General features: G+C 46.7%; 2 protein-coding genes and 1 non-coding gene across 5 annotated transcripts in view; 2 read left to right on the plus strand and 1 right to left on the minus strand.

Moving 5' to 3' along the window:
• The first annotated feature begins 3,170 nt into the window (after positions 1 to 3,170).
• MRPS2 (mitochondrial ribosomal protein S2) lies at positions 3,171 to 10,303 on the plus strand. 3 transcript variants are annotated; one of them, XM_048512614.1, is made up of 4 exons: positions 3,171 to 3,192; positions 8,739 to 8,810; positions 8,921 to 9,050; positions 9,521 to 10,303. In XM_048512614.1, exons 1-4 carry the CDS (start codon positions 3,186 to 3,188, stop codon positions 10,086 to 10,088), a joined length of 777 nt encoding a protein of 258 aa, XP_048368571.1. In that variant the 5' UTR covers positions 3,171 to 3,185; the 3' UTR covers positions 10,089 to 10,303. The 3 variants fall into 3 exon arrangements, with proteins under 3 accessions (XP_048368571.1, XP_048368569.1, XP_048368570.1); XM_048512612.1 differs by lacking the exon at positions 3,171 to 3,192 and adding an exon at positions 8,264 to 8,360; XM_048512613.1 differs by lacking the exon at positions 3,171 to 3,192 and adding an exon at positions 8,490 to 8,616.
• A 3,662-nt stretch (positions 10,304 to 13,965) lies between these two features.
• On the plus strand, positions 13,966 to 14,097 carry LOC125442323. The gene has a single exon (XR_007245976.1). It is a non-coding gene; the product is annotated as a small nucleolar RNA SNORA17 (small nucleolar RNA).
• A 6,892-nt stretch (positions 14,098 to 20,989) lies between these two features.
• DIPK1B (divergent protein kinase domain 1B) overlaps positions 20,990 to 24,012 on the minus strand; it is a 9,058-nt gene continuing 6,035 nt past the window's right edge. Inside the window, exons 4-5 of the mRNA XM_048512610.1 lie at positions 23,720 to 23,896; positions 20,990 to 22,089 (exon numbers count right to left, since the gene is read on the minus strand). Coding sequence (XP_048368567.1) covers positions 21,277 to 22,089; positions 23,720 to 23,896 — 990 coding nt within the window. The 3' untranslated portion in view covers positions 20,990 to 21,276. The remainder of the gene's footprint in view (positions 22,090 to 23,719; positions 23,897 to 24,012) is intronic.

Consider the following 24,012-nt stretch of genomic DNA (forward strand, 5'->3'; position numbering starts at 1 on the left):
AAAATCCCTGTAATTTTGGTGGTGCTAGTCTAAAAACAGCGCCCCCTGCAGGCCACAAACTGAAAAACACTGAAATACAAAAAAATCACAAACCTGAAAATGTTGCGCCCCCCCCCCCCACATGACCAAGTGGGGGCTACACCTTTGAGGGTCCATAACGTTGGACCCCCTGAACCAAACATTTGACTCCCCATGTCCCCATGGCAGATATGCCCCTGATCTGCTTCCCTCTCTTACTTGCAGCCTGGCTGGGCCCAGCATGGAATTGTATGCTCTGCTGTGAAGTCCATGCGGAGATCAACACTGGGCTCAGCCTGGCCAGGTCCAGTGTTGAACTGCAGGTACCATCTCCAATCCCCACACGAAGACTGCTGGCAGAATTCTGTGCCGGCCTCTGAACTCCACGTGGGGCTTGGGGGCAGTAGAGCCTCAGGGGTTCAGCTCTGTGCCACCTGCTGCCTCCCAAACCCTTATGGAGTTCAGAGGCAGGCAAATTTTTTGAGCTTCATACAAATTTTTTGGGAAAAAGTCCAAAAGCTAGTATGTAGTATTGGAACATTTCCAGGTATAATAAACTTGAATCTGAGAAACACCAATAACCATTTGTCGCCTACCTCCAGCCACCATTTCAGCCCATTTGGAGCTGATCTCTGGAGAGGCAGCATATAAATTCTCTAAATAAATAAATATAAAATACATGGGTTTGTCCCTTTAGTTAACAAATAACTTAAATCCAAGTATACCTGCCTTAATAGATTACTAAATAGTATGTTATCCATGGCGGCTGTTCTGAAAGCAAATCAAATGGCTTCTTTTGCTTCCATTTGTATGTTATTCCACAAAAATCTACAATTGCTTGTTTGTTTTCTTTTTGTTTCTTCACAAATAATTTCTGTTATTAGATATTGCAGAAGGAGTGTCAATAATAAAACTTACCTGACTTGTATTTCTCATTGTATAATGATTTCCTGTTTTCTTTCCAAACTTCGTTATAAATTAAATGTGGCATTTGTTGTACTGCCCTGTGAATCCAGTGTTGGATAATCTCCTGGTAGAGATTATACCTTTGCATTACAAGCAGAGTGTGGTGGAGGCTGCAGCACAGCGGAAGCATCTCCCAAACGTGTGTGTGAGCTTTGGCACAAAGAAAAGTTCGGAGTTGTTTGTAGTTTCTAATCTAATAAAAAGAGTATTTATTAGTGAACATTCTGGATAGAAAGGTAGATAGGTTCACTATTCTATTCTAATCTAGCTGGATGGTGATGGATGCACGGAGCATCTATCCTCTCTACGCACATGGTGCTGCAGAAGGTTAGAGAGCAAGAAGGAGAGTGAAAGAGAGAGAGAGCCGGAAGGAAGGAAGGAAGGAAGGAAGGAAGGAAGGAAGGAAGGAAGGAAGGAAGGAAGGAAGGAAGGAAGGAAGGAAGGAAGGAAGGAAGGAAGGAAGGAAGGAAGGAAGGAAGGAAGTAAAGGTAAAGGAAGGAAGAAGGAAGGAAGGAAGGAAGGAAGGAAGGAAGGAAGGAAGGAAGGAAGGAAGGAAGGAAGGAAGGAAGGAAGGAAGGAAGGAAGGAAGGAAGGAAGGAAGGAAGGAAGGAAGGAAGGAAGGAAGGAAGGAAGTCCCTGAGAGTATCAGGCTCCTTCCGCACATGCAGAATAATGCACTTTCAAACTGCTTTCAATGCTCTTTGAAGCTGTGCAAAATAGCAAAATCCACTTGCAAACAATTGTGAAAGTGGTTTGAAAACGCATTATTCTGTGTGTGCGGAAGGGGCCTAAGTCTAATATCAAAGGGATAGTGCTAGCATGATAGAGTAAAGGTGTCAATCCCTAGGTCCCTATCTAGCAACTGGCTTACTAGTAAAAACCCCTCTGTGGTTGAGGCAAGAAACAGCATAAAGTCCTTCTCTTCCGATACCCAGTTCAATATTTTGCATAGTTTTAATGGTTAACATTAAATGTACTTTGATTAGCAGTCATATTATGGTAGCACTTCTTGAAAATTTCAGTGCTGATAATTTTTCAAAATAAGAGTTAAAAACACATTGTCTGATTGTTTCCTTACAAGATGTAACAGCCATAAATGTGACACAAATGGGAATTGACCAGATATCTCCAAGGACACACAGAGAGGGATGGGCACAGAGGTCTGGGTGGCTCATATCGCTAAAGAGATAGAACTCACATTCTCAGCAAGGGGGAAGAGATTAGCAAACCCCCCCCCCCCGGAAGAATGCAGAGTAGCTACAGGGTAAGTGGAGCTGAGACCCCTGCGGGAACCCTGAGGATGAGGATAATCATTCTGTACTATTGATAATATTACTTTTTAACTTTATTTTTATTTGATTTATATCCTGCCCTACCACAGCCAAAGGGCAGCTTACAACCAATCAATACAACCTTCATAATTCAAGGTACAAACCCAGTTAATAAAACAGTAATAAATGTTAAAATGGCTCAAAGTAATCAATAAACAATTGAAATTGTACATATGAAAAAGTTAAACTCCACCATTCTGCATTCTATTATCAAAACAGGAAAAGAGGCTGCAGGCTTCACAAGGTGGAGATTTAAATACTTCAATCATCCTTCAGCTACTGAAGCGTATGTGACTAAATTTCTCCTTGAAGATAAACATGCCAGTGTTTCATATTCAGTAGCCAATTTTGTTTTCTTGTATGTAAAAAGCAGAATGATTTGGTGGGTAAGGACCAATGTTATATTTGGTGTTAAAATCCTCTTTTTCACCTGACAGTGCTCCTTGATGCCTCCTTGACAATGGAGGCTCAGGTTGCACAGGTAATTAGTCCAGCATTGTGGTGGCGAACCTATGGCACTCCAGATGTTCATGGACTACAATTCCCATCAGCCCCTGCCAGCATGGCCAGGGGAAGAAGAGTGGCATATAAGATTAATAAATAATAAAACAGAGTTCCACTTATCTGTAACCATAACTGCTATTCATTGCCTTCCCGCGCACAGGCCTGCAGAACTGCAAAATCTTCTTAGCTTAGTTTCTTAGCTCCATATGTGGAGGGAATGGCAATCCCCTCCAGGGCAGTCACATGCCCTAGAGGGCGGTGTCCCCTCCTCCCAGCTCCCCACCATAATCAAGACCATAAATGAGACCCCACAGCATGGCAGGAGGGAGGGATGTGGGTCTGCACAGAAGACCTCAATGAAGAGCAATGGCAGGTAAGTGCAAGTCCTTTTCAATTTAAGTCTTTCAATGTAGCCCCAGCTATGTGATTTTAGCAAGCTGGTGGAGTGAACTCTCACTGGAAGAAGGCTTGGAGAATTGCCCTCCCACTTCTGCATAATTCCTCGACTGCCAATCCAGTGCAGAGTGTGTGACAAATGTATCCTCGTGGTTTCTTTATATTTATAATTTTTTAAATTTCCAAACATTCTGAGTATTCCTTTGGTATAAAATATTTGCTTCGTCCCAAGATTCTGGGATTCTGCCCCCACTTAATATGATGTTCATTATGTATTTTGTAATATTGGCATAGAATATCCTCAAACATTTTATAATATACTGTATTAAAACCATCTGGTCCTGATGTTTTACCTCCTTCTAAACCTCTAATAACTCCTACTATTTCCTCAATGATTACAGGGCTATCAAGAATCTTTCATTATTCTTCTTTAATTAATGATGACTTCTGTTTATATAAATAGGAATCTATATTTTCCTCCAATTTTCCCTTTCTTTTATATAGATCAGGGGTCCCCAAACTTTTTAAACAGGGGGCCAGTTCACTGTCCCTCAGACTGTTGGAGGGCCGGACTAAAAAAAACTATGAACAAATTCCTATGCACAAATGATGGTAAAATGTTTGATTTCACCTTTCAGCCTTTCTGTCATGGTCTATTTTTAGAACAGTGACCAAAGTATGTCAAGTACAGGGTGGGCTCCAAATATTGTTGGGGAGGCTGTGGAATCCTTCCCCTGTAAAAAAAAGCAGAACTTTCCCAATGAAGCATTCCATCTAACCCAGGATCAGGTATCTTCCTGGGTTCTTTCCTCCCTAGCAGCCAGCTTGAAATGCGATTATCTGCCAGCCTGGCTGATTCCAATGGGAGTGAGAGGCGGAACAAGAAAGCTCTGAGGAAGCAAATACTACATGGAGTTAGCCGTAGAGGGAAGCGTGGGCGGAGCAAGACTGTTGCCACGTGTAAAGGTTTCCAACTCTGGGTCAGAAAATTCATGGAGATTTGGGAGTTGCCATCGTATGTAATTGTGTAAATTTCAACAGCCGCTAGGGCTGGTTCCTCCTCTTTCCCTCGAGCCCCCCCACTGCACATGAATGGAGGCTATCGCGCCATGGCCTGGCGGCCGGGATACAATGCCTTCAGGGGCTTCACATTGATTTTGGCCCCCCCCCCCCGGGCCGTAGTTTGGGGACCCCTGATATAGATTAAACTAAGAAACCGTTTTTGAATTTTTACTTGGTCTGTAGTAATATCTTGTCCTTCCTTAACTTTGACTATTGTTCTTTTTTTTTATTTCTCCTCTTCAATACCAACCACTTTCCAGGTTTATTGGCTATTTTTAAATCCTTCTGCTTTACATATTCCATTTTTAAAAACAATCTCATTAGACGTTAACATTTCTAATTGCTCCTTCAAGCCTATTATAATCTGTTTTATTTTTCTATCCTCTAGGCTTTTCTGCAATCTCTGTTCATTTCTTTTAATTTCTTCTTCATTTCTTCTTCATTCTTTCTCTTTTTTTGGTAACTTTCTTGCTGTAAATGCACCTCTCAAGTAGGCTTTACTAGCATTCCATACTTTGGTTTTATCTAGAATAAAGTCAACATTTACATATTTGAGTTATTTGTTCATTTGGGAGTGTCCAGACTTTATTTTCTATCAAAATTGACTCTGTAATCTTTTAATAACCCATTTTATTTGGCTATGATTTGAATAAACACATGGTGGCATATTCTTTTTTTATTTTATTTTAATCTTTTCAATCATTATAGTAAACTCATTAAATTCAATCTTTTCAATCATGGTGGTATATTCTGAAGCCCATACCATATTGATTCTTGAGAAGCTTTGGAGTCAGTTTGAATAAAAAGTATAGTTTCTAGTTCAGTGGTTCTCAACCTTTGGGGGTCGAATGATGCTTTCACAGGGGTCGCCTAAGACTCTCTGCATCTGTAAAAACAGGTCCAAATGACTCTTTGGGTGGTAAAGGTTGCCAACCCCTGCACTAAATAATCCCTTTGTTTCCTCTGTAGATGTTTTGCATATAATTTACTTATCATGCTTAGTAAACTTATCAACCTTTAGGTGGCTGGATCATCCTTGTTGCCCTTTTTGTATGTAGGGGCTACAATGGCTGTGTTGTAGTTCGATCCTTTCATGATCCCTCCAGTTTTATTGTAGTCAATAAAGTAGTCAGTACGGGTGTCCACCAATCGATATTGTTCTTAATTAGATCCAAAGATATTAGATCTAAACTTGGGACTTTCCCTGAACTCAGAGACTGTACAAGATTTCTTACTTCAGAAGGTTCAATTGGTGGCCACTTTGGTAGGTTAACAATACTGTCAGAACAATCCAAATTCGAGTCCTCTGAAGTTACAGATGCATGAAGTTGCTTCAAATGATCCTCCCATAATTCTGGAAGGATGCAACAAGGATGCAATAAGAATAAGGTCTTTTGGCAGAATCTTGACTCCAACCTCCAGGACTGAGAAGCAGTGGCGTTCCTGCCTAGGGACAGGGTAAATTCTATGTCCCTCAAGGCCCCCATTTGGTCAACAATGGGGCGCCACCACTTGTGGTCGTTTGTGTGATTTTTAATTTTTTTAGTGTTTTTTTACGCTTTTGCTCAGTAGGGCGCATTTTATAGTTAGCAATTAAATTTCAGTGGTAATATCCAGGAGATGTCTCTGATGATACCTTTCAGTTTGCATGTCTGAAATTTCAGGAAGTTAAAGTTATGGACCCTCAGTTAGGTGTTTCTCATTAGCTAATGGAAGCACAGGAGGCTGGGTTACCTATTTGAGAACTGATAATTTTGGTCCTCTGAACCTAATCTCTCTCATTAAATCTGGTATCATAATAGTTACCAGATGATACCCCGAAATCTTTGGTGTCACTAGCTTTAAAATACACCTTTACAGGCAATCCCCAGAAAGTTGCCCAAGATTCTTTGTTTTGCAGTGACTTTGCTCCATTATTAATGGAATTCTGAGTGGTAGTGGCTGCATATTTTTTGAAGATAGAGGCACTTACCTTCAAGGTGGCTCAGGAGGCCCTCCTGGTAATAGCATCCAGGCATAGAGACCTTTGCTTCTGAGGGTCCACCCCTTATAGGGCCCCAGTGCTTATTTTGTTTCCTGCTCCTTCACATGAAAGCCTGCGGGCTGAGTTCTTCAGAACTCTCTAACTCGTTCCCCCCCCCCCCCCCACTCCAGAAGCAAAGTCACTCGCTTGGATGCTATTATCTAAGACCCTGGAGCCACCTTTGAAAGTCTGGTGCCTCTATTCGCAAAATGTGCAGCCAGTTTACACACTCCAGAAATTCCCCAGAATCTGCCAGGGCTCTTCTTCAGCAGTTCTGTGGTGGGAAAATTACTTTCCCACCATAGACTCCCCAATGGCTTTCTGCACCAGATGGCCTGGTGGTAGAGGTTCTTAAATGGGAGGCACTGTGGCAGGGTCTGGCTCTGGGTGGGCATTTCCTGCAGGGCTGCTGGTGCGGGTGTGAGTCTCCCCTGAAAGGAACCAACCAAATTTTAAGCAAAATGCTGTGGGCAATCTTCGTTGAAGGTGAACCTTGATGCCCACAGCATTCTGGCCATCCCAGGCAAACTTCTTTAGTTTGTTCCGGATGCTATTACCAGGAGGTATTTCTCCCGGAGCCACCTTGAAAGTCTGCGCCTCTATCTTCGTAAAAAATGTGCAGCCTGCCTCAGAAATTCCCCATTGCCAAGTACTGAGCAAAGTCACTGCAGAACAAAGAATCTTGGGTGCCTGTAAGGGTGGTATTTTTAAAAGTTTTGAAGTGACACCGTGAATTTCAGGCATCATCCGGTAACTATTCTTATGATGCCACCCAGGTTTGGGCGGAAGAAGTTCAGGACCAAAGTTGGTTCCTCAAATGGGTAGCCCTATCTCTGTTAGTCTCTACTGAAAACAACCGGGATGGGGTATTCCATTTGGCCCATAATCCTTTGTTTCCTCTTGAACTAAACACCTTGATAGTACCATCAGGGCAATCTCTGGATGATGCCCTGGAAATCAAGGAAAAGGTTAGCTTTAAAACGCCCTCGTGCAGGTCAAAACACCCAAAAAATAATTTCCAAGCCCAAATACCTTTGCATTCACATTTGTTCATACGGGCATGACATAATTGATACTTTTTGTCCAAACGTGCTCCAATGCGCCCAGATTCGAACTGGTATTTGTTTCCATCTAAATCAACCCTCAAAAGTGATGTTGTTTCAGGGTGGAGAATTCATCTTCGAAACAGCATCACTTTCAATTTTATCTATCCAGAATCTCCCTTGCGATTCTCCCTTTTACAGCGGATTTGGGTACAAAGAATCTGAGCTCCCAGCTTAAAACACCCATTGAAAGTGATGCTGTTTGGGGTGGATCCCACTGGAGTGCCAGAGATGATGCTGACATTTGTTTGGCAAATTGCTCAGTTGGGGTGGTCGGTGGAGAGATTTACTAATACCCACTCTGCACTGGCTTTGGAGCTGTTTTCGTACCAACCTGTAACTGACAGGGTTGTTGCGATTATGAAATTATGCGCGAGTTGTTGGGAGAGCCATGTATGTTTTGGCTGGGAGTGGAGGTGCTTCTGTGAGCTGGCAAAAAATTGTTTGTTCATGGTGAGGAGTGGGTGGCTGCCCATTCGCTGTTTCAAATCTCAGGTTTTGTCCCCGGGCTCCAGTTTGCCTAGGTTCGCCGCTGCTGAGAAGCATCCTTAAGACGCCTGCCAAAGTGGATCCCGCCCCTTAGCTGTGCCTTTCGGCACTGAAGGAATGTTGCTTGTGTGTTTTCAGCTGTAACAGTGTTGCTGACGTATTTGGGTTACATCTATATTTAGCACGGGGCTCCCTTACTTTGCTGCTCTACATTCGTTATCCAGCCGTGGTCTTGCCGTCCTCCCCTGCTTTGCATTTGCACTCCTCAGGGCGTTATTTGAATTTCTTCTCGGGCCTCAGCGGTCGGGAATGTCCTGGCAGTGTTGTGCAGTGCATGTGATCAGTTGTGCAGAGCGCGTCTGTGCTTGTGCTCATTTTAGCCTCCTATGAATGACACCAAGGCTTGGCTCTCTCTGTCTCTCAGTCGGGCGCGGCTGGATCCAAACCCCGCCGAATTTTTCTTAAAGGGTAGATGATGACGACCGAAAAGGCCCCTGAACGCTGCAGCGCGCCGGGCCCCCACCTGCCGCCCGATCGGCTGCTGCTGCCGGGCGTCCCTCGCCTCCTTCCCTCCGCGCTGGCGCTGGGTTCGCGTTCGGCGCTTCCGGCCCTGGCCTTGCCCAGTTGGAGGCGGGCCCCTCCGCGCTCAGGCCGCGCCCCTTCCTCGTGCTCAGCATGGCCGTGGCGGCGGCGGCGGCGGCGGCGCGGCTGCTGCTGCGGGCGGGTGAGGCCGACGGGGTGGGGGCGGGGGCGGGGGCGGGGGCGGGGGCGGGGTAGGCTTTTGGGGGGGGGCTGGAGGGCCCTCCGCGGCCGTCTGACCCCGCCTCCCTGTGTGCCGTCTTGCAGGGGGGTCCCGGCTGAGCAGCTCTCGCGCTCCGATGACCACCGCCTCTGCTCGCCCGCAGGAGGGGGCCCCCGGTGAGTGCGGCAGGGCGGGCGGGAGGGCGGGCGGGCGGGGGAAAAGGGGAGGGGGCGCCCAGCCAGCCAGGCCGACCCCCCCCCCCCTTCTCTGCTTTCTCCCCGCGCAGGTGGCGGCGCCCGGCTGGAGGAGGAGGCGCTGCGCCAGGCCGACTTCTTCCGCGTCCGAGAGCTCTTCAGCCTGCGGGACCTGCTGGACGCCCGCGCCCACCTGGGCCACAAGAAGGGCGCCCGACACAGGCCAGTGCCGGGAATGGGGGCCGGGGTGGGGGGAGCGGCGCCCCTCCTCGCCCGTCTCTCCAGGGCTGCTGGCTGGCTGGCAGGTCACGAAGGGCAGCCCAGGCGGGGCTCAGAAGGAGAGGAGATTGGGTTTCTCTCTACCCCAGGGGATCCAAAAGCAGCCGACAATGCCTTCTCTCCCCACCCCACCCACAGACCCCCTTGTGAGGCAGGTGGGCCTGAGGGAGTGCAGAGAGAACTGTGATTGGCCCAAGGTCACCCAGCAGGCTTCATATGGAGGAGCAGGGAAACAAATCCAGATCACAGCCTGCCTCTCTTAATCGCTACAACCAAGCTGTTTAGGGAGGAAGTGCCACTGAAGAATGCGGGACTGACGGCCATGTGGACTACTGTGCCAAGGAATTTTATGGACTAACTGTTCTAGCAAGGTTTTGGGTTGACGGCACTAAAATGCCCCCTTTTCTCCACAGATTCATGGAGCCGTACATCTTTGGCTGCCGCTTGGATCAGGACATCATTGACCTGGATCAAACCATGGCACACCTGCAGCAGGCTCTCAACTTCATGGCTCACGTGGCCTACCGCAAAGGCATCATCCTCTTTGTCAGCCGCCAGCGGCAGGTTGCCCACCTGGTGGAAACCACAGCCCAGGAGTGTGGGGAGTATGCCCACACCCGCTACTGGCAGGGGGGCTTGCTGACCAATGCCGAGGTCCAGTACGGGGTGGGAGTCCGCCTGCCGGACCTCATTGTCTTTCTCAACACTCTCAACAACGTCTTTGAGCCACACGTGGCTGTCCGAGATGCTGCCAAGATGAACATCCCGACCGTGGGGGTGGTGGACACCAACTGTAACCCCTGCCTCATCACGTATCCCATTCCGGGCAACGATGACAGCCCAGTGGCTGTGGAGCTCTACCTCAAGCTCTTCAAGAGGACCATTATCAGGGCCAAGGATAAGCGGAGGCAAATGGAGGCTTTCTATGGGCTGCAGGCCTTGCCCTGCCCTGAAACTCTTCCAGGCAGCACACCCATCTGAGGCTGTGAGCACAGCATCCATCAAGTTTATGTCTGTTTGGGTCACTGGGGGGTTGCTGAAGACTTTCAAGAGATGTTTCTAAACTGCTCTTCAGGAATATCTTCCCCGCCACGCACACATAACACTCCTCCTGTTTTCAGCGGTTTGTCCAGCCCCATTTCATGGTTTGTCGCTTTGAATTCCTCAATGAACAATAAAAAAAAAATTTTCAGATACATGCCTGCATCTTTGTTAGCCAAAAGGAAGATTCTCCTCCTGGAAGAAAAATGCCCGTGAGCCAATCAGGCGAGCAGGGCTCTTTTTGGTCCTTTGGGAAGGCCGTCTTTCTCGCAGTAGGATCAAGGACACACCTGCTGGCCTTGCTTGTTCTAGGGCTGGGTCTTGCTGGCCTCTTTTGCTTCCAGCCAGCTGCTTTATCTGCTGAAAAAACAGCTGGAGTATCGTTGTGTCCCCCCCCCCCCCCATTGCATGAGTGTTTCTTGTGGAAAATCTGGGAGGGAAGGGATACTGGACACCAATTGTAAGGGAATGAACTCCTGCTGGTCAAAAGTACAGGGTGAGATTGGACACGTCCAAGCTGGGAAATTACTAGAGATTGGGAGGCTGGGGGAGGGGAAGGATCTCAGCTGTGTATAATGTCACAGAGTCCACCCTTCAAAGAAGCAGTTTTCCCAGGGGGAATGGAGCTCTGTAAATTTGGAAGCTCTCCATGCCTGCCCCCCTGGAGGTTGGCAGGCCTTGTGCCACAGCTAGTGGCAAGAAAAGACAGCCCGACCAGCAGTGGCCAAGCGTTTTCCTTCGGGAGCAATGGCCAGGGCTTCCCACTTCCTTGTTTGCCAGGCTCCAGGAGCTCTGCTGCTGGACTCCTTGCCCCCAAGGTGTGGAGCTGGCCCAAGAGGGGGCTTGCTGAGGACATGCTTATCTGGCCCTCCCTACAAGGAGCTCAGAGTGACATGAATCAGTTCACTCTCCTGCATTAGACTCACTACTCAATGGAAAAGTTGCTGGGAAGTGTTGAAGGAGGCAGAAAAGACCAATTCATTCAAGAGGCCCTCAGCCGGCAAGAGCTGAACCAGGCTCCAAATACAATGTTTTGAAGGCCATTTTAAAAATAAACCTAAACATTAGGAAGAACTTTCAGACCAACAGGGCTGTTTGACAATGGAGTTCACTGCCTCCAAGACTGGAGAATGAGAGGCTGGATGAACATATGTTGGGAGTGCTTTGATCGTGTGTTCCCGCAAGGCCCTCTTGGTCTCTTCCAACTGATGCTATAGCTCTGAAAGGTCTTGACAGCTCCAGCCCCCCTCTTTGTGACTGTTCCCAGCCAGCGTCAGACGCAATGCGCGCGCCCCGCACTCCACCTCCGACAGCTCTTGTTCCCTTTTAAACGGTCCGCCCCGTTGCTGCAAGCCACCGCCCCTTCCTTGTGCGGCCGGAAGTACTGACCTTTCGGTCAGACCGGAAGCCGCTGGGCGGGGCTTCCGCTACCTGAGCAGCAGAGGCCGCCGACTGAGCCGGCTGGAGTTAGAGGCGCTCCGGGGAGATTTCTGTCCCTCTTGGAATTCCGTACCGGCACTCCAGGAGGCCCCCGCGCGCCTTTTGGGGGTGGCGGGGCCGCCGAAGGGCGGGTCTGTTTTCAAACCGAAGGGAAGTCGATGGGCTCCCCGTAGAGCTTCGCGCACTCTCTTTCGGGACCGGGGCGGGGCTCCTCTCTGGCGTGCTGATTGGGCAGTGGCGGCTTTCCTGGGTCGCGGAGCCTCTTCGCGCGCCTGCCGGTGGGGAGAGGACTGCAAGGGGGGCCCTTTGTCGCCCGGCCCGTGGAGCCCCCTTCCCCCCCCCCCCCCGTCCGCTGCCGCCGAGAGAGGAAAGGCCGCCCTTGTGGCTGCGCCAGGCCTAAAAAAGCCTGAGCTGAAGAACTGGGACAGGCTGGATTTGGCCCATTAAAACCCCTCCAGGGGTCTGCAACCTGCGGCTCTCCAGATGTTCATGGACTACAATTCCCATCAGCCCCTGCCAGCATGGCCAATTGGTGTGAAAACGGTGTAAAATGGTTTAAAATGGTGTAAAAGGTTTTACACCATTTTCACACCACTGTTTTTGGCCCATGCAGAACCCGCCGTCAGACTTAAATGAGGGTTTCCTATCCAAGGGCTCGCCTTTGCTGGTCTCATCTTAACATTTACAACCAGACATTCAAACTACCAAAGAATTTCCAGCAATGTAGGTCGCTTTTGTATCTTCGTAAATAAATACAGGAAAGCAGGAGGATAGGAGACCATCAGTTTTTTTACAGGAAGGTTCAAATAAGTTCTATTTTATATTTTAACTTTTTACCTTTTTGTCAAAATTTGAAATTTGGCCTTTTATGAATTATTGTATTATTGGCTACTAACTGTAAATAAACATTCAGTCATTCAACCATGCATTCACTTTTTGGAATAATTTTTCAGATCAGTTTGACAGATGTATCAAAAATTACAGATTCGGTTTTGTGAATTATCTATCTCCAGTTTCATTTGGGCTACCAGGCCTTGCATTTCTTCCTTGCAGAGTTTGCTCTTTGTATTTCTGCCTTGCTCATAGGTAGAAGAAGAGGAAGAGTTTGGATTTATATTATCCTTTTTCTCCTGTAAGGAGACTCAAAGGGGTTTACAATCTGCTTCCCCTGCCCCTCCCCACCCCCACAACAAACACCCTGTGAGGTGGGTAGGGCTGAGACAGCTCCAAAGAACTGTCTAGCCCCAAAGTCACCCAGCTGGAGTGTGTTGGAAGCACCAACTAATCTGATTCACTAGATAAGCCTCCACAGTTTAAGTGGCAGAGTGGGGAATCAAACTTGGTTCTCCAGATTAGAGTGCACCTGCTCTTAACTGCTACACCACACTGGCTCTCCAAACTTCATTAGAGGAACTTCATTAAAATATTTTCAGACTGGGTCTCTTGTATGGCCTGCTGCCATTATAGATTTTCCCCTCCAGGGAGAAAATAATACCAAGATCCCAAGACTCTAATGGTTTCTATAATAGATTACACATATTAAACCATTAGAGTCGAGCATTGCTGTTGCTTGCAATTGCTGACTGCAGCTGTAGTCTCAGAAGAGGAAAAGTCAGAAACTATTAGTACAAACTTCTTTGAGAGCATTATAAATTGAGCTACAAGTATTGGGCCTACTGAAGGATTTCCAAGACCAAACCTACCAGAGTTGGTTAACCCAAGCCAAAATATGCCCAAGCCAAAATATGATTAATGATTTGATGACTGACAAATGTGCATGTTATTAAAGTTTTATTGTTTAAATAATAATAAAAATTGTCCAAGCCAGAATATGGTTGATGATTGATGACTGACAAATGAGTAAGTTGTAATGGTTTTTTATTTAAACAACCTAAAAAAGATGTCTCTGCACTGTACACATTGTAGTCACTTGTAAATTTGAATGATTTATTTTGGTGAACTATTAGAGAAGCATTTTTTGTATGTACATTATATTATAAAATCTTTTACAAAAATTATTGTCTTGAGACAAGTAAATTAGCCTTTTGGGTGTTACAGTGGATTGACTACTTATATAGTGCAGCCACCCCACAATAATATTTTGAATATGATGGAATAAACCTGCCCATAGCAGCTTGCTTTGGTAAAGCAGTTGGTTCGTGATTATAATAAAATACCAATTTATCAGGTTTATGAAAAATAATGTGCTTTGCGGGAAGTGCAAGATATTCCGGTGAGCTGCGGTTCTGTATGGTGGTGGTTCCTTGCAATGTGGCAAGCTATGAGTGTGCTTTTCTTTAATGTGCTTTTGAAGAGAAGAGAAAATGTAGGGGTTAACAGGTAGGATTATCAGGGAGTTCTTAACCTTGGCTGGTAAACTGCCCCTGATGAGACGTAAATGTGACTGTCATGTCGTTTTTATGCCAAAAGGAGGCAGAGAGGAACCAGAGGCTGCTTTCTGGTCCATCTCTGAGCAGCGGATGAAAGACAATGACAGCAGCTTGGGGACTGCAGAAGGGCTTTGTAAGACCGGGCTGTCTTCCTGCATGTTATTTTCTGGAAGAACAGCCGGAGCCATCATTCTTCATTGGGATGATGTGAAAAGGTTCCCCATGGCCAGGTGCTTTGCCAGTAACGTCCCGAAACCTGGATTCTTTATCCAGATACTCTCAAACAACTCAGATTTTAAAATTTTATTAAAAGGAAAGAAAAAGAAATGATAAGATCAGTTCTCTCTCAGTTCTAGACTGTTCCAAGTATAAAAACAATCCAATACAACGCTATTCAGCTTAAGGCAGAAGAACAACTACAAGAAAATATTTTGATGAATCCTTTATCAATCTCTCTAAAATGGTGTCAAGGGTTTTATAGAATTGGCTCATCTAGACCATTTGATCAATAATTAACCAACTGGGTGTCAGTCAAATCTTCTAGATGTTGAAGGAGGTGACCCTGAGCATTTTTGGCAGTTAAACCCTATCTGGTTTAGAATGTGGCCTTGTAAAAGCCAATTCCACTATCCAAAGAATAACACCATTGAAACTAAACACAAACACAATTTACAACTTTAGGAGGCCAAATGGTTGCATTGTAAAAGACCCAATATACAAGATAGCATATATACTCGTATAAGCCGACCCAAATATAAGCCGAGGCACCTAATTTTACCACAAAAAACTGGGAAACTTTGAACTTGACTCAGTAGCAGCTAAAAACAGAAGATTTGGGAGCAAGATGAGATAGAGTTGTTTAACAGAGTTGCCGGGATGAGCAGCTTTCCAGCACTCTAGGAACACGAACCACTGTTTTCCTCCAAATGTAGGATAATTCTGGGATTCATAGCCATGCCAGCCTAAACTTTGCTCCAAAGAAAGTCTTTGCCTTCAGCAACATCAGTATTTGGCAGTAAACTACTGTATGAAGGATTGTATTAATCTAGAATGCAACGCACCAATAACCCTTAGGAGAGAAATGCCTTGGTTTCTTTTAACACACACACACAATCTAGTTGTAATGCTGTGCAGGCTGTCCTTACAGCTTGTTTCTTCGGCTCTCTGGTGCATTAGAAAAAAAAGCAACTGCTTACCAGATCCCCACAGCAGCCCTAGCTCCGGCCGCCATCTTGGAATTACCGTATGTACTCGAGTATAAGCCGAAAGTCAGCTTATACTCGAGTATATACAGTATATGATCACTAAGTAAATTTAATACATACACTTTCTTCACTGGTGATATTCATCATTCCTTGTTCTGATGAACCTGGGTTGAAAGCTGAGAAGAGCAGGGGCCTGTGGGCCTCAATGAGGGCTGCCAACTGATCTCTGTTCCCCTGGAGAAAATTGCTGCGTTGGATGGTAGACTGTATGGCATTGTCACTGAGGCCCTTCCTCTCCCGAAGCTCAGGCTCCAGAATCTTGAGTTTTGCTCTGAATTCTGGCTTGTTTTTATGACTTTTCTCCTATTACTTATCATATTATTTGTTTAATAAACCAGTTTGCTCTGCCTGGGTTTGTCATACCTGCTATTTGGCCAGAGAGGTGGGGGGGGGGAGAGAAGGGTGCTCTAAGCTCACTTCAGTAACACCCTAGAATCAGAGTGGTGGCAGTGAATTTAGGTCCTGGCCTGCTCCAGGAATGAAGGGGACTGGACGGAGGGAGGAAGAGGGAGAACCCTGGATGCATTTGTGGCAAACCTCAGGCCCGCAGCACTTGGTTTGTATAGTACAGCATCTCACGACACCATATCCCAGACCACCTCACCTGTAGACAGCAGGGCAAAGGGAAGCTTTGCCCCCCCCCCAACCTGGCCTGCAGTTGCTGTCCCCCCCCCTCCCCTGCTCAGTTGGTACCAGTGGGTATCAGGGCACATGCTGGAGATGCTTCTTTCTCCCTTGTGTAGATTGCTTACAATTGCTCCAGAGCAAATCAAAGCTACCAATTAAATAACACTTTGGTAGCAGTGAGCAGTTAGCATTGTAGTGAGAAAGTGAATGAAATGGCTCATAAACATCGAAGGGCCATAAATACAACTTCTGAGTTTATTCATGTCCCACCCTGGATAATCTGACCAGTTGTCTGGGGCCATGGTAAAATGGACGAAGCAGCATCAGGTGAAGTTTAATCCAGCTAAAATGGAGATCGTGGGGGTGGGGTGCTGGAATGGGGTGCTGGTTCCTAGACAGCACATTCTGTGCCAGAGTCCAGAGAGATGGAGGGAAAGTTCAAGAGGCTTGAACTTGTCCTCCCTCTATCTCGTGTCTGGGCATTCATGGGACACACCAGCTGCAGAGGAGACCTGTCTGCAGAGGAGAAGACACTGAAGGGTTTGACTTTCATTTCACTTACCAAGTTTTATTTTTAAAAAACATTTGATATTACTAACTTTTAAAACTTTATTGCTTTCCTGTTAAAATTGTTTGCTGCTGGGTGGGGTGGGGTGGAGGGCTGAGAGTGTAGACCCAAATGCCCAGGGTTCTATTGATTTGAAGTTTAATTTGTTCAATTGTTACTGTTAAATTGCTGTTAGCAATATTTTCTTTGTTTCTGTGGTTTCAGTTCAGCCTGGCAGATTCTGTGAACTGATGTGACTCCATTGCAGCCAATGGGTCATTTCTGAGTGTGTGTAAGCAGGCTGCCCATTTTTCAAGGTAGATGCACCAAATTTTCAGAGTGGCTTCAGGAGACCCAACTGGTAAAAGCACTCAGGTTTAGTGAACTTTGCTTCAGGGGGTTCAATTTTATGGACCCTCAAAATGGTAGGGCCCATCTCCCACTGCTTCCTGAAGCAAAGTTCACCAAACCTGGGTGTTTATGACATTTCCCACAGAATTCATTTAAAACATTTTGAGGCAGGAAATAAAATGTTCATCCATGGAGTTCTGCATTTTTTTTTACAGCAAAACATTTTATTTCCGACCTCAAAATGTTTTAAATGAATCCTGTTAAAACAATTCTCTTGCTGAAACGTTTTGAAAACATCTTCAGTTGCTGTGCGATCTATTGACTAAGCTTTTTATGCTTCTCTGCTTCCCTGAACTTTTTCCTTGGCGTCATTTTCTGAGCTCATTCAGTTTCCCCTCGCCAGTTTACTTGCAGCATTTCTCTGTTATTTTATTTTGTGGTGGGTGGGGCTAAACTTTGAAGCATCAAATATAGAAGGAGTATGGAATGCAGCACAAAGCTGTGAAGCATCAATTCAACCCAGAACTCAAAAAAAAAAAAAAAAGAGGGGGAATCATGTAATGGTAGGGAGGAATCATTTCAAGTGGATGAGTGTGAACAAAAGTGAGGAGAGATTGAAAACATTTTATATTTTAGGAGATTTGTACAGAAAGGGCTCTTTTAACTTTGTTTTTGTGCATGCATGTTCATAAAATCTACTTCTTGTTTTACTATTTTTATTCTTTAATAAAACAATTTAATTGTTAAGCTGCCTGATCATTTGAGAGTCCCGTCCCATCATCATCCCCCATGACTGTCCTGGTATGCAACAGGCCAAGGACGTAGGTAAGGGGGGGTCTTGGGTTCAACCCCCCCCCCCCATTACATGTGGATTTTTTTGTTTTTTTAAGTTTTTTTTCAGTTTGTGGCCTGCAGGTGGCACTGTTTTTAGACTAGCAACACCAAACTTTCAGGGTATCTTTAGGAGACTCTCCTGATGATATCACCCAGGCTTGGTAAGGTTTGCTTCAGGGAGTCCAAACTTATGGACTCCCAAAGGGGGTGCCCCATCCCCCATTGTTTCCAATGGGAGCTAATAGAAGATGGGGGCTACACCTTTGAGGGTCCATAACTTTGGACCCCCTGAACCAAACTTCACCAAATCTGGGTGGTATCATCAGGAGAGTCTCCTAAAGATACCCTGAAAGTCTGGTGCTGCTAGCTTAACAATTGCACCCGTGATAGCAGGCACCCCCTAAATTTCCCCCGATTCTCCTTTTATTTCCCCAGATTCTCCATGCCGAAGGGAAGAATCTGGGGTGCCCAGTTTAAACATTGAAAGTGATGCTGTTTCAGGGTAGGGGATAATCCAATGTTGTTTTAACTGGAGACCTCAGATTCTCCCTTTAAGATGGATTTAAAAGGAGAATCTGGGCTCTCTAATTTAAACACCATTGAAAGTGATGCTGTTTGGGGGTGGATGCCAGCATCACAGTGGCCACCCATGGGGGGGAATTCAGATTTTGCACTGGGCTCCATTTTCCCTAGCTATGCCGCTGCCTGGAGGGGAGGGCAGAAGGGACTGCTGGCTGGGAGCCCAGATGGTGGGGGTGGGCGGGGCAGGGGAGTCTGCCGTTCCTGACCTCGGAGAGCTGCTTTTATAAGCACTGAGACCAGGGGTGGGGCTTGGGGAGGCGTGGCCATGCCCCCAGGGCAAGGTGGGGGCATGGCCCCCTCGAACCCCCCCATAAAAAATCTATACCTATGTCACTGCAATAGGTTATCCATCCCAGTTACTCTTCTGGCTTCCCCCAACTAAAGCAGAGACTGCCTATTTAGGGTAACAAAGAGAGATTGAGAAATGTAAGTACAAAGCCAACCCTTGGCAAATAGAGAAGCCAGCTTGATCTAATCTGCTCAAGTGCTTTTTTAAGCTGGAAACTTGTGGTTTGTGACTGTTCCCAGCCAGCAGTCCCTTCTGCCCTCCCCTCCGGGCAGAGGTGTAGCTAGGGAAAATGGAGCCTGGTGCAAAATCTGAGTTTTTGCTCTTTTTATTCTCTTAAAATTGTAGCTGATCTTCCAGTGCTCATGTTCTTTTCCAAGTCAGCCCCTCAAGGAAAATTCTCGATGCCGTGTGGTGGAACAGCTCCGGAACAGCTCACTTCTCTGCAACAGCTCACAGCTCACTTCTGCGAGGATCCAGAATTCTAAAAACAGGGATTCTGCAATTCTGTCACAAACATCCAGCCTGCCAGTCAACGCAGCCTTCAGAGGTCCCCTGCTGGTGAAAGCCAGGGACGCACTAGTAGAGTGTGTGGCTGGGCCCACTTGCAAAGCTGTCCCTGCACGCGATTGACCTGGTGTCACGTCTTTTGCCCTTTAGGTGTCAGGATGGTAATTTAATTTCTTAGGTTTTAATGCTACTGCTTTTATTTTGACTTTTTGCTGCTGTTCAGGGGCAGTGTGGTTTTGTGGTGGCAGCGGGGACTTGGTGTTAGCTGCTTTGAATGCCCCTGTGGGTGGAAAAGCAGCCCTGGTAATTTTTTTGCCAACATCCCTGCCTCTTGATTGCTTCGCCTACCCAGAACATTTCAGGATTTTGTTCAGGGAGGGCGATCCTGATCAGGATGAGTTTTAATCTGATCCCCTGTTAAAAATCATTCACTGAGTTACAAGGCGGTGCCATTGGAGTTGACGTATTCTGATGCTGTCCTTGTTTGATTTCTCTTACAGGCCAGGACGTTGCTACCAAGGATGAATTTCTCCTTCTACCATAAAATAAGGCAATGTATAATACAATCTCAAGCAGACCAAATCTACTCCAGACAATGCTGGATTCTGGGTTCAAATTCTCATTCTCACTTAGGAATGACTTTAGGTCATGTGAGAGATGTGAGAGCCTGGAAAAGTCTCCCTAACAGAACATAGCTCAAAAAAAGGTCTTTATGGAGGACAATCCATAAAATTCCTCTGTGTTCTATAGACATTTTTGAAGATGTATTATTTAAATAATGTGTCCAAATTAATGTATATGATGAGAATACACTAAAAAAGTGAATTGTATTAATTCCTGTCGAAGGCTTTCACAGCCAGACTCAACTGGTTGTGGTGGGCTTTCCGGGCTGTGTGGCCGTGGTCTAGTAGATCTTGTTCCTAACGTTTTGTCTGCATCTGTGGCTGGCATCTTCAGAGGTGCATCACAGAGAGAAGTGTATTGGATTTCAGGAGTTTGTAAGAACTGGACAAAAAGCGACATAAGTGACTTCACAGTGGCTGTTCCATGTTATTGCCTATTATGATATATCCTATCTACCCACCATGGCTTGGTATCACAATTTAACTATTACGGTTACATTTTTGTAACGAAACTGGCTGGTTCTTCATAAAGGTGTTTTTTCCCCAGCTGGGCATTTTTTAAAAATGGAAATTTCTAGCATCTTATTGGCAGAATTCCCCAGTTTGCACTAGAAGGCTGAGCTCCAAATAAATGATTTGGGGCAGAATAATTTATTTGGAGCTCAGCCTTGAGGAGCTGCTATGAGCATGGACTTAAATGATCCCTAAACAATGGCAATGAATGTTGAACAGTAGAAGTTGCAGACTGTCATATTTGACAGGGTTGACAGCTCAAAGGTTTGGATACGTCCTTCACTCTGTAAATCTGCTGCTCCTCTTGGCTGACTCCAGTGCTCTGTGACCTCACAGAAGGCCTCCATGCCCTTCAAGCCCTGCTTCTCCCACTGACCTATGCCACATGCCAGCTCCGTTTCAGAGATTTCCCCATCACCTGGCTCCTGTGCCTGCAACAGCATGAATCCTTCAAAAGAGACTAAATTGATATAATTTGTGCTGCTTGTGTTTCCTTAAGAATTAGCTCTGGAACAGTTACTGAAACAGGCGGCTGTGTGTCTTCCTCGCTGTTCAAGAGGCTATTACATTTAATTTTCTTGTCTCAGAAATGAAGTTTTTCGATGCAAACTGCTGTGAGGGGGGGTGCAAGGAATTGCCCCCACCCAACATCCTTCCAACCCCCTCCCTGCCTTCCACAGATGCAGGAGAAAGAAACCCCATCGGCCAAGTTGCATTTTCCACAGAGAGGCAAAGCCTGGCAGGTATTTAATCACTGGCCGTGCTAGAAAATTTCTTAGCCAAATTGATGACAACTCCAAAATGGAGCCAAATAAATGTGCAGCTCTTTGCTACCAGGTGAATGAATCACTTAGGAACTGCCAGGCATCCCAGTCCCCAGGGAGAGAAATGATGTTTATTTACAAGGGAAGTGTTCAAGTTGAGCCACAAGCATTACAGCAGCTCTCTTGTTCGTGGCCTTTCAGCTGGTCCCACCCCCTCCACTTGGGGGCTCCAGAGTCTTCCTCCTGGTGCTCCCGAGCTCCTTGGCCCTGCTCTACAGCAGTGTTTTCTCACAGCCTGAAGAGCAATACTGAGCATGTTGACCAGGAGGAAGAATGGAAAAAATCCTGGTTCCTTCGGCAGCTTTTGCCCTCCTTGTGCCGTGCCCCCCCCCATCTCTACGAAAATTTGGTGTTTGAGATTTTTTTCCACAGCAGAGTCTTGAGACTGTTCAGCACAAGTGAGTGGTGGACTTCCATTTGGCTGGCCAGGCCACTGAGGGTTGTGCAAGTTTTCAGCTGCTTCTGCAGCTCTTCTCTTAAGTCTGGGGGAGCTCCATGGAGCAAGAATTCCTGGAGGAGGGCACAGACTTTTGCCAGGTTGGGCTGGACCACGCCGCTCTTGCACAGCTTCATGAGCCTGTCGCAGGGCGCCATGCAGTCCTTCCCATAGGTACAGTCCACGTTCTTTTCACAGTGACGCCCCTTGAGGAACCGCCGGATTGTCATCTCAGTCGCCACCTTCCTCAGGTCAATGATCTTGAAGTCATACTTGTTGTTGTAGCCCATGTTCCTGAAGCCTGTCTCACAAATGTAGAAGTTCCCATAGGTGCCATGGAATATCTCTTCCACAAACTCCAAAAGGCCTATGGCAATTTTGGCTCGCCGTGGCCATGCTGGGGAGAACCACTGGTGAACAACTCTCTGGATGGCAGAAGGCAACAGTGCCTGCAGAAATGGAGGGATGTCCACGCTGTAGAGGGAGGTGTGGGCGATCTTCTCGGTGATGTATAGATCCCCACAGTGCCCAAGCAGTTTGGAGGTGTGTTCTTTCTCATGCAAAGACAGGGTGAGCAGAAAATCATTCCGCTGGAGCAGGGCCCATATGGATTTGGCCTCTGCCAGAGACAATTTGCTGTCCTGGCTGACATCAGCCACACTAATTATTTTGTTCACTAAGAGTGCAAGAGAGGGCTGGTCTCCCAGGTTGGACTGCAAGCAAAGAGAAACAAAAACACAGTCAACTTCTGCCATCTCTAAACATAAAGTATCTTGAGGCTAAACAGCTTCCCGCTTCGGCAGAAACAACCCTCTTTGCACGCAGAAGGCCAAATGAGTCGGCCGCTCTGCTTTTTGTGTGCCAGAAGCAACAGTGAAGCATACAACCCCCCCCCCCCGCCCCCCTCACAGCTCGAACTGTTACAGCTCAGATAAAAGTATCACCACTATTCTGCAGCAGGCATAAATCGGGCGTTTCAAAAGCTTCCTCTCTGCCCCCATTTCAGATTTAGTTTGGACAAATTCATCTATCTTTTGGCTCAAGGCAATCCTGAAACAATGCAGAGAGGCTCCCTCTCTTTTCCAATCGTCACTTCTTCGAAGCAGAAGATGCAGGGACGTAGGTATAGATTTTTTATGGGGTGCGTTTGGGGGAGGGGCCACACCCACACCCACCCCTAATGGTGTGGCCACAACTCCCCAAGCCTCGCCCCCAGCCTCAGTGCTTATAAAAGCAGCCCTCCGTCAGACATGGCAGACTCCCCGGCCCGGCCCCCCACCGGCTGGGATCGCAGCCGGCAGCCCTTTCTGCCCTCCCCTCCAGGGAGAGGGGTAGCTAGAGAAAATGGAGTCCGGTGCAAAATCTGAGTTTTGCAGGGGGGCCCATGCATGGCCGCTGTGATGCAGGAATCCACCCCCAAACATCATCATTTTCAATGGTTTTTAAACTAGGGAGGCCAGATTCTCCTTTTAAATCCACCTTAAAGGGAGAATCTGGGGTCCCCAGTTAAACAACATTGAAACTGATGCTAGTTTGGGGTGGATTATCCCCCACCCTGAAACAGCATCACTTACAATGTTTAAACTGGGGACCCCAGATTCTCCCTTTAAATCCATACCGAAGGGGGTGGATTTAAAAGGAGAATCTGGGGAAATTTGGGGGGTGCCTGCTGTCAGGGATGCAATTGTTAAGCTAGCAGCACCAAACATTCAGGGTATCTATAGGAGACTGTCCTCCTGACTCACCCAGGTTTGGTGAAGTTTGGTTCAGGGGGTCCAAAGTTATGGACCCTCAAAGGTGTAGCCCCCATCTTCTGTTAGCTCCCATTGGAAACAATGGGGGATGGGGCACCCCCTTTGGGAGTCCATAAGTTTGGACCCCCTGAAGCAAACCTTACCAAACCTGGGTGATATCATCAGGAGAGTCTCCCGAAAAATCCCTGAAATGTTGGTGCTGCTAGCCTACAAACTGCGCACCCTGCAGGCCAAAAACTGGGAAAAAAACTTTAAAATACAAAACCCACAAATGGGAGGCAGAGCTTCGGACATGTAATAGGGGGGTTTAAACCTGGGAAGCCCCCCTTACCTACGTCCTTGAGAAAATGTATTCCTACATCCTCTACAACAGGCATGAGAGTGGACAGGCCAGTTAACGTGTGCGGGTAGTCATGCCAATCGTGAGTTAACCCGATGCTGCTTTCCGCACATTCAGCTGAAAAGTCATCAAATGTAACCAGAGCTGGTGATCAGCTTTTAGACAGCTCCTTTGCATGCCTTCCCATTGTTCAGTTTGTCCCAAAAATTTACAACAATGCCCTGCCAGCATAGTCATAATTGCACTGACTTTTAAGAAATTTAAGAGCATGTCTCGGAATTCGTCCATTGACGTCCCCCTTGTGGGCTTGTTGAAGAGAACCACATCTCTCCTGGGCACAGCGTCCGGGCTGCTGTCGACCTTCAGGGCCTCCGAAACACCACACTTAATGATCACCTCCTTCTCCTTCCAGAGTCCGCTGTACACCTGCACAGAGTCACGGCACATGGGTGAGTTTGTGTTCACCTCATTACCAGGAGGTTGTTGGCTGTGACCATACAGACCACATCACACCAATTTCTTCAACCCCATGCCTGCCCCCA

This window comes from Sphaerodactylus townsendi, linkage group LG12, assembly GCF_021028975.2.
Source record: "Sphaerodactylus townsendi isolate TG3544 linkage group LG12, MPM_Stown_v2.3, whole genome shotgun sequence".
NCBI lineage: Eukaryota > Metazoa > Chordata > Lepidosauria > Squamata > Sphaerodactylidae > Sphaerodactylus > Sphaerodactylus townsendi.

Bases quoted from the DNA above. Each gene is read 5' to 3' on its own strand.
- MRPS2 (XM_048512612.1), top strand. From the start codon at position 8,279: ATGAATGACACCAAGGCTTGGCTCTCTCTGTCTCTCAGTCGGGCGCGG. The intron at 8,361-8,738 runs GTAGATGATGAC...GCCGTCTTGCAG, and splicing joins CGCCGAATTTTTCTTAAAGG to GGGGGTCCCGGCTGAGCAGC. The intron at 8,811-8,920 runs GTGAGTGCGGCA...CTCCCCGCGCAG, and splicing joins CCCGCAGGAGGGGGCCCCCG to GTGGCGGCGCCCGGCTGGAG.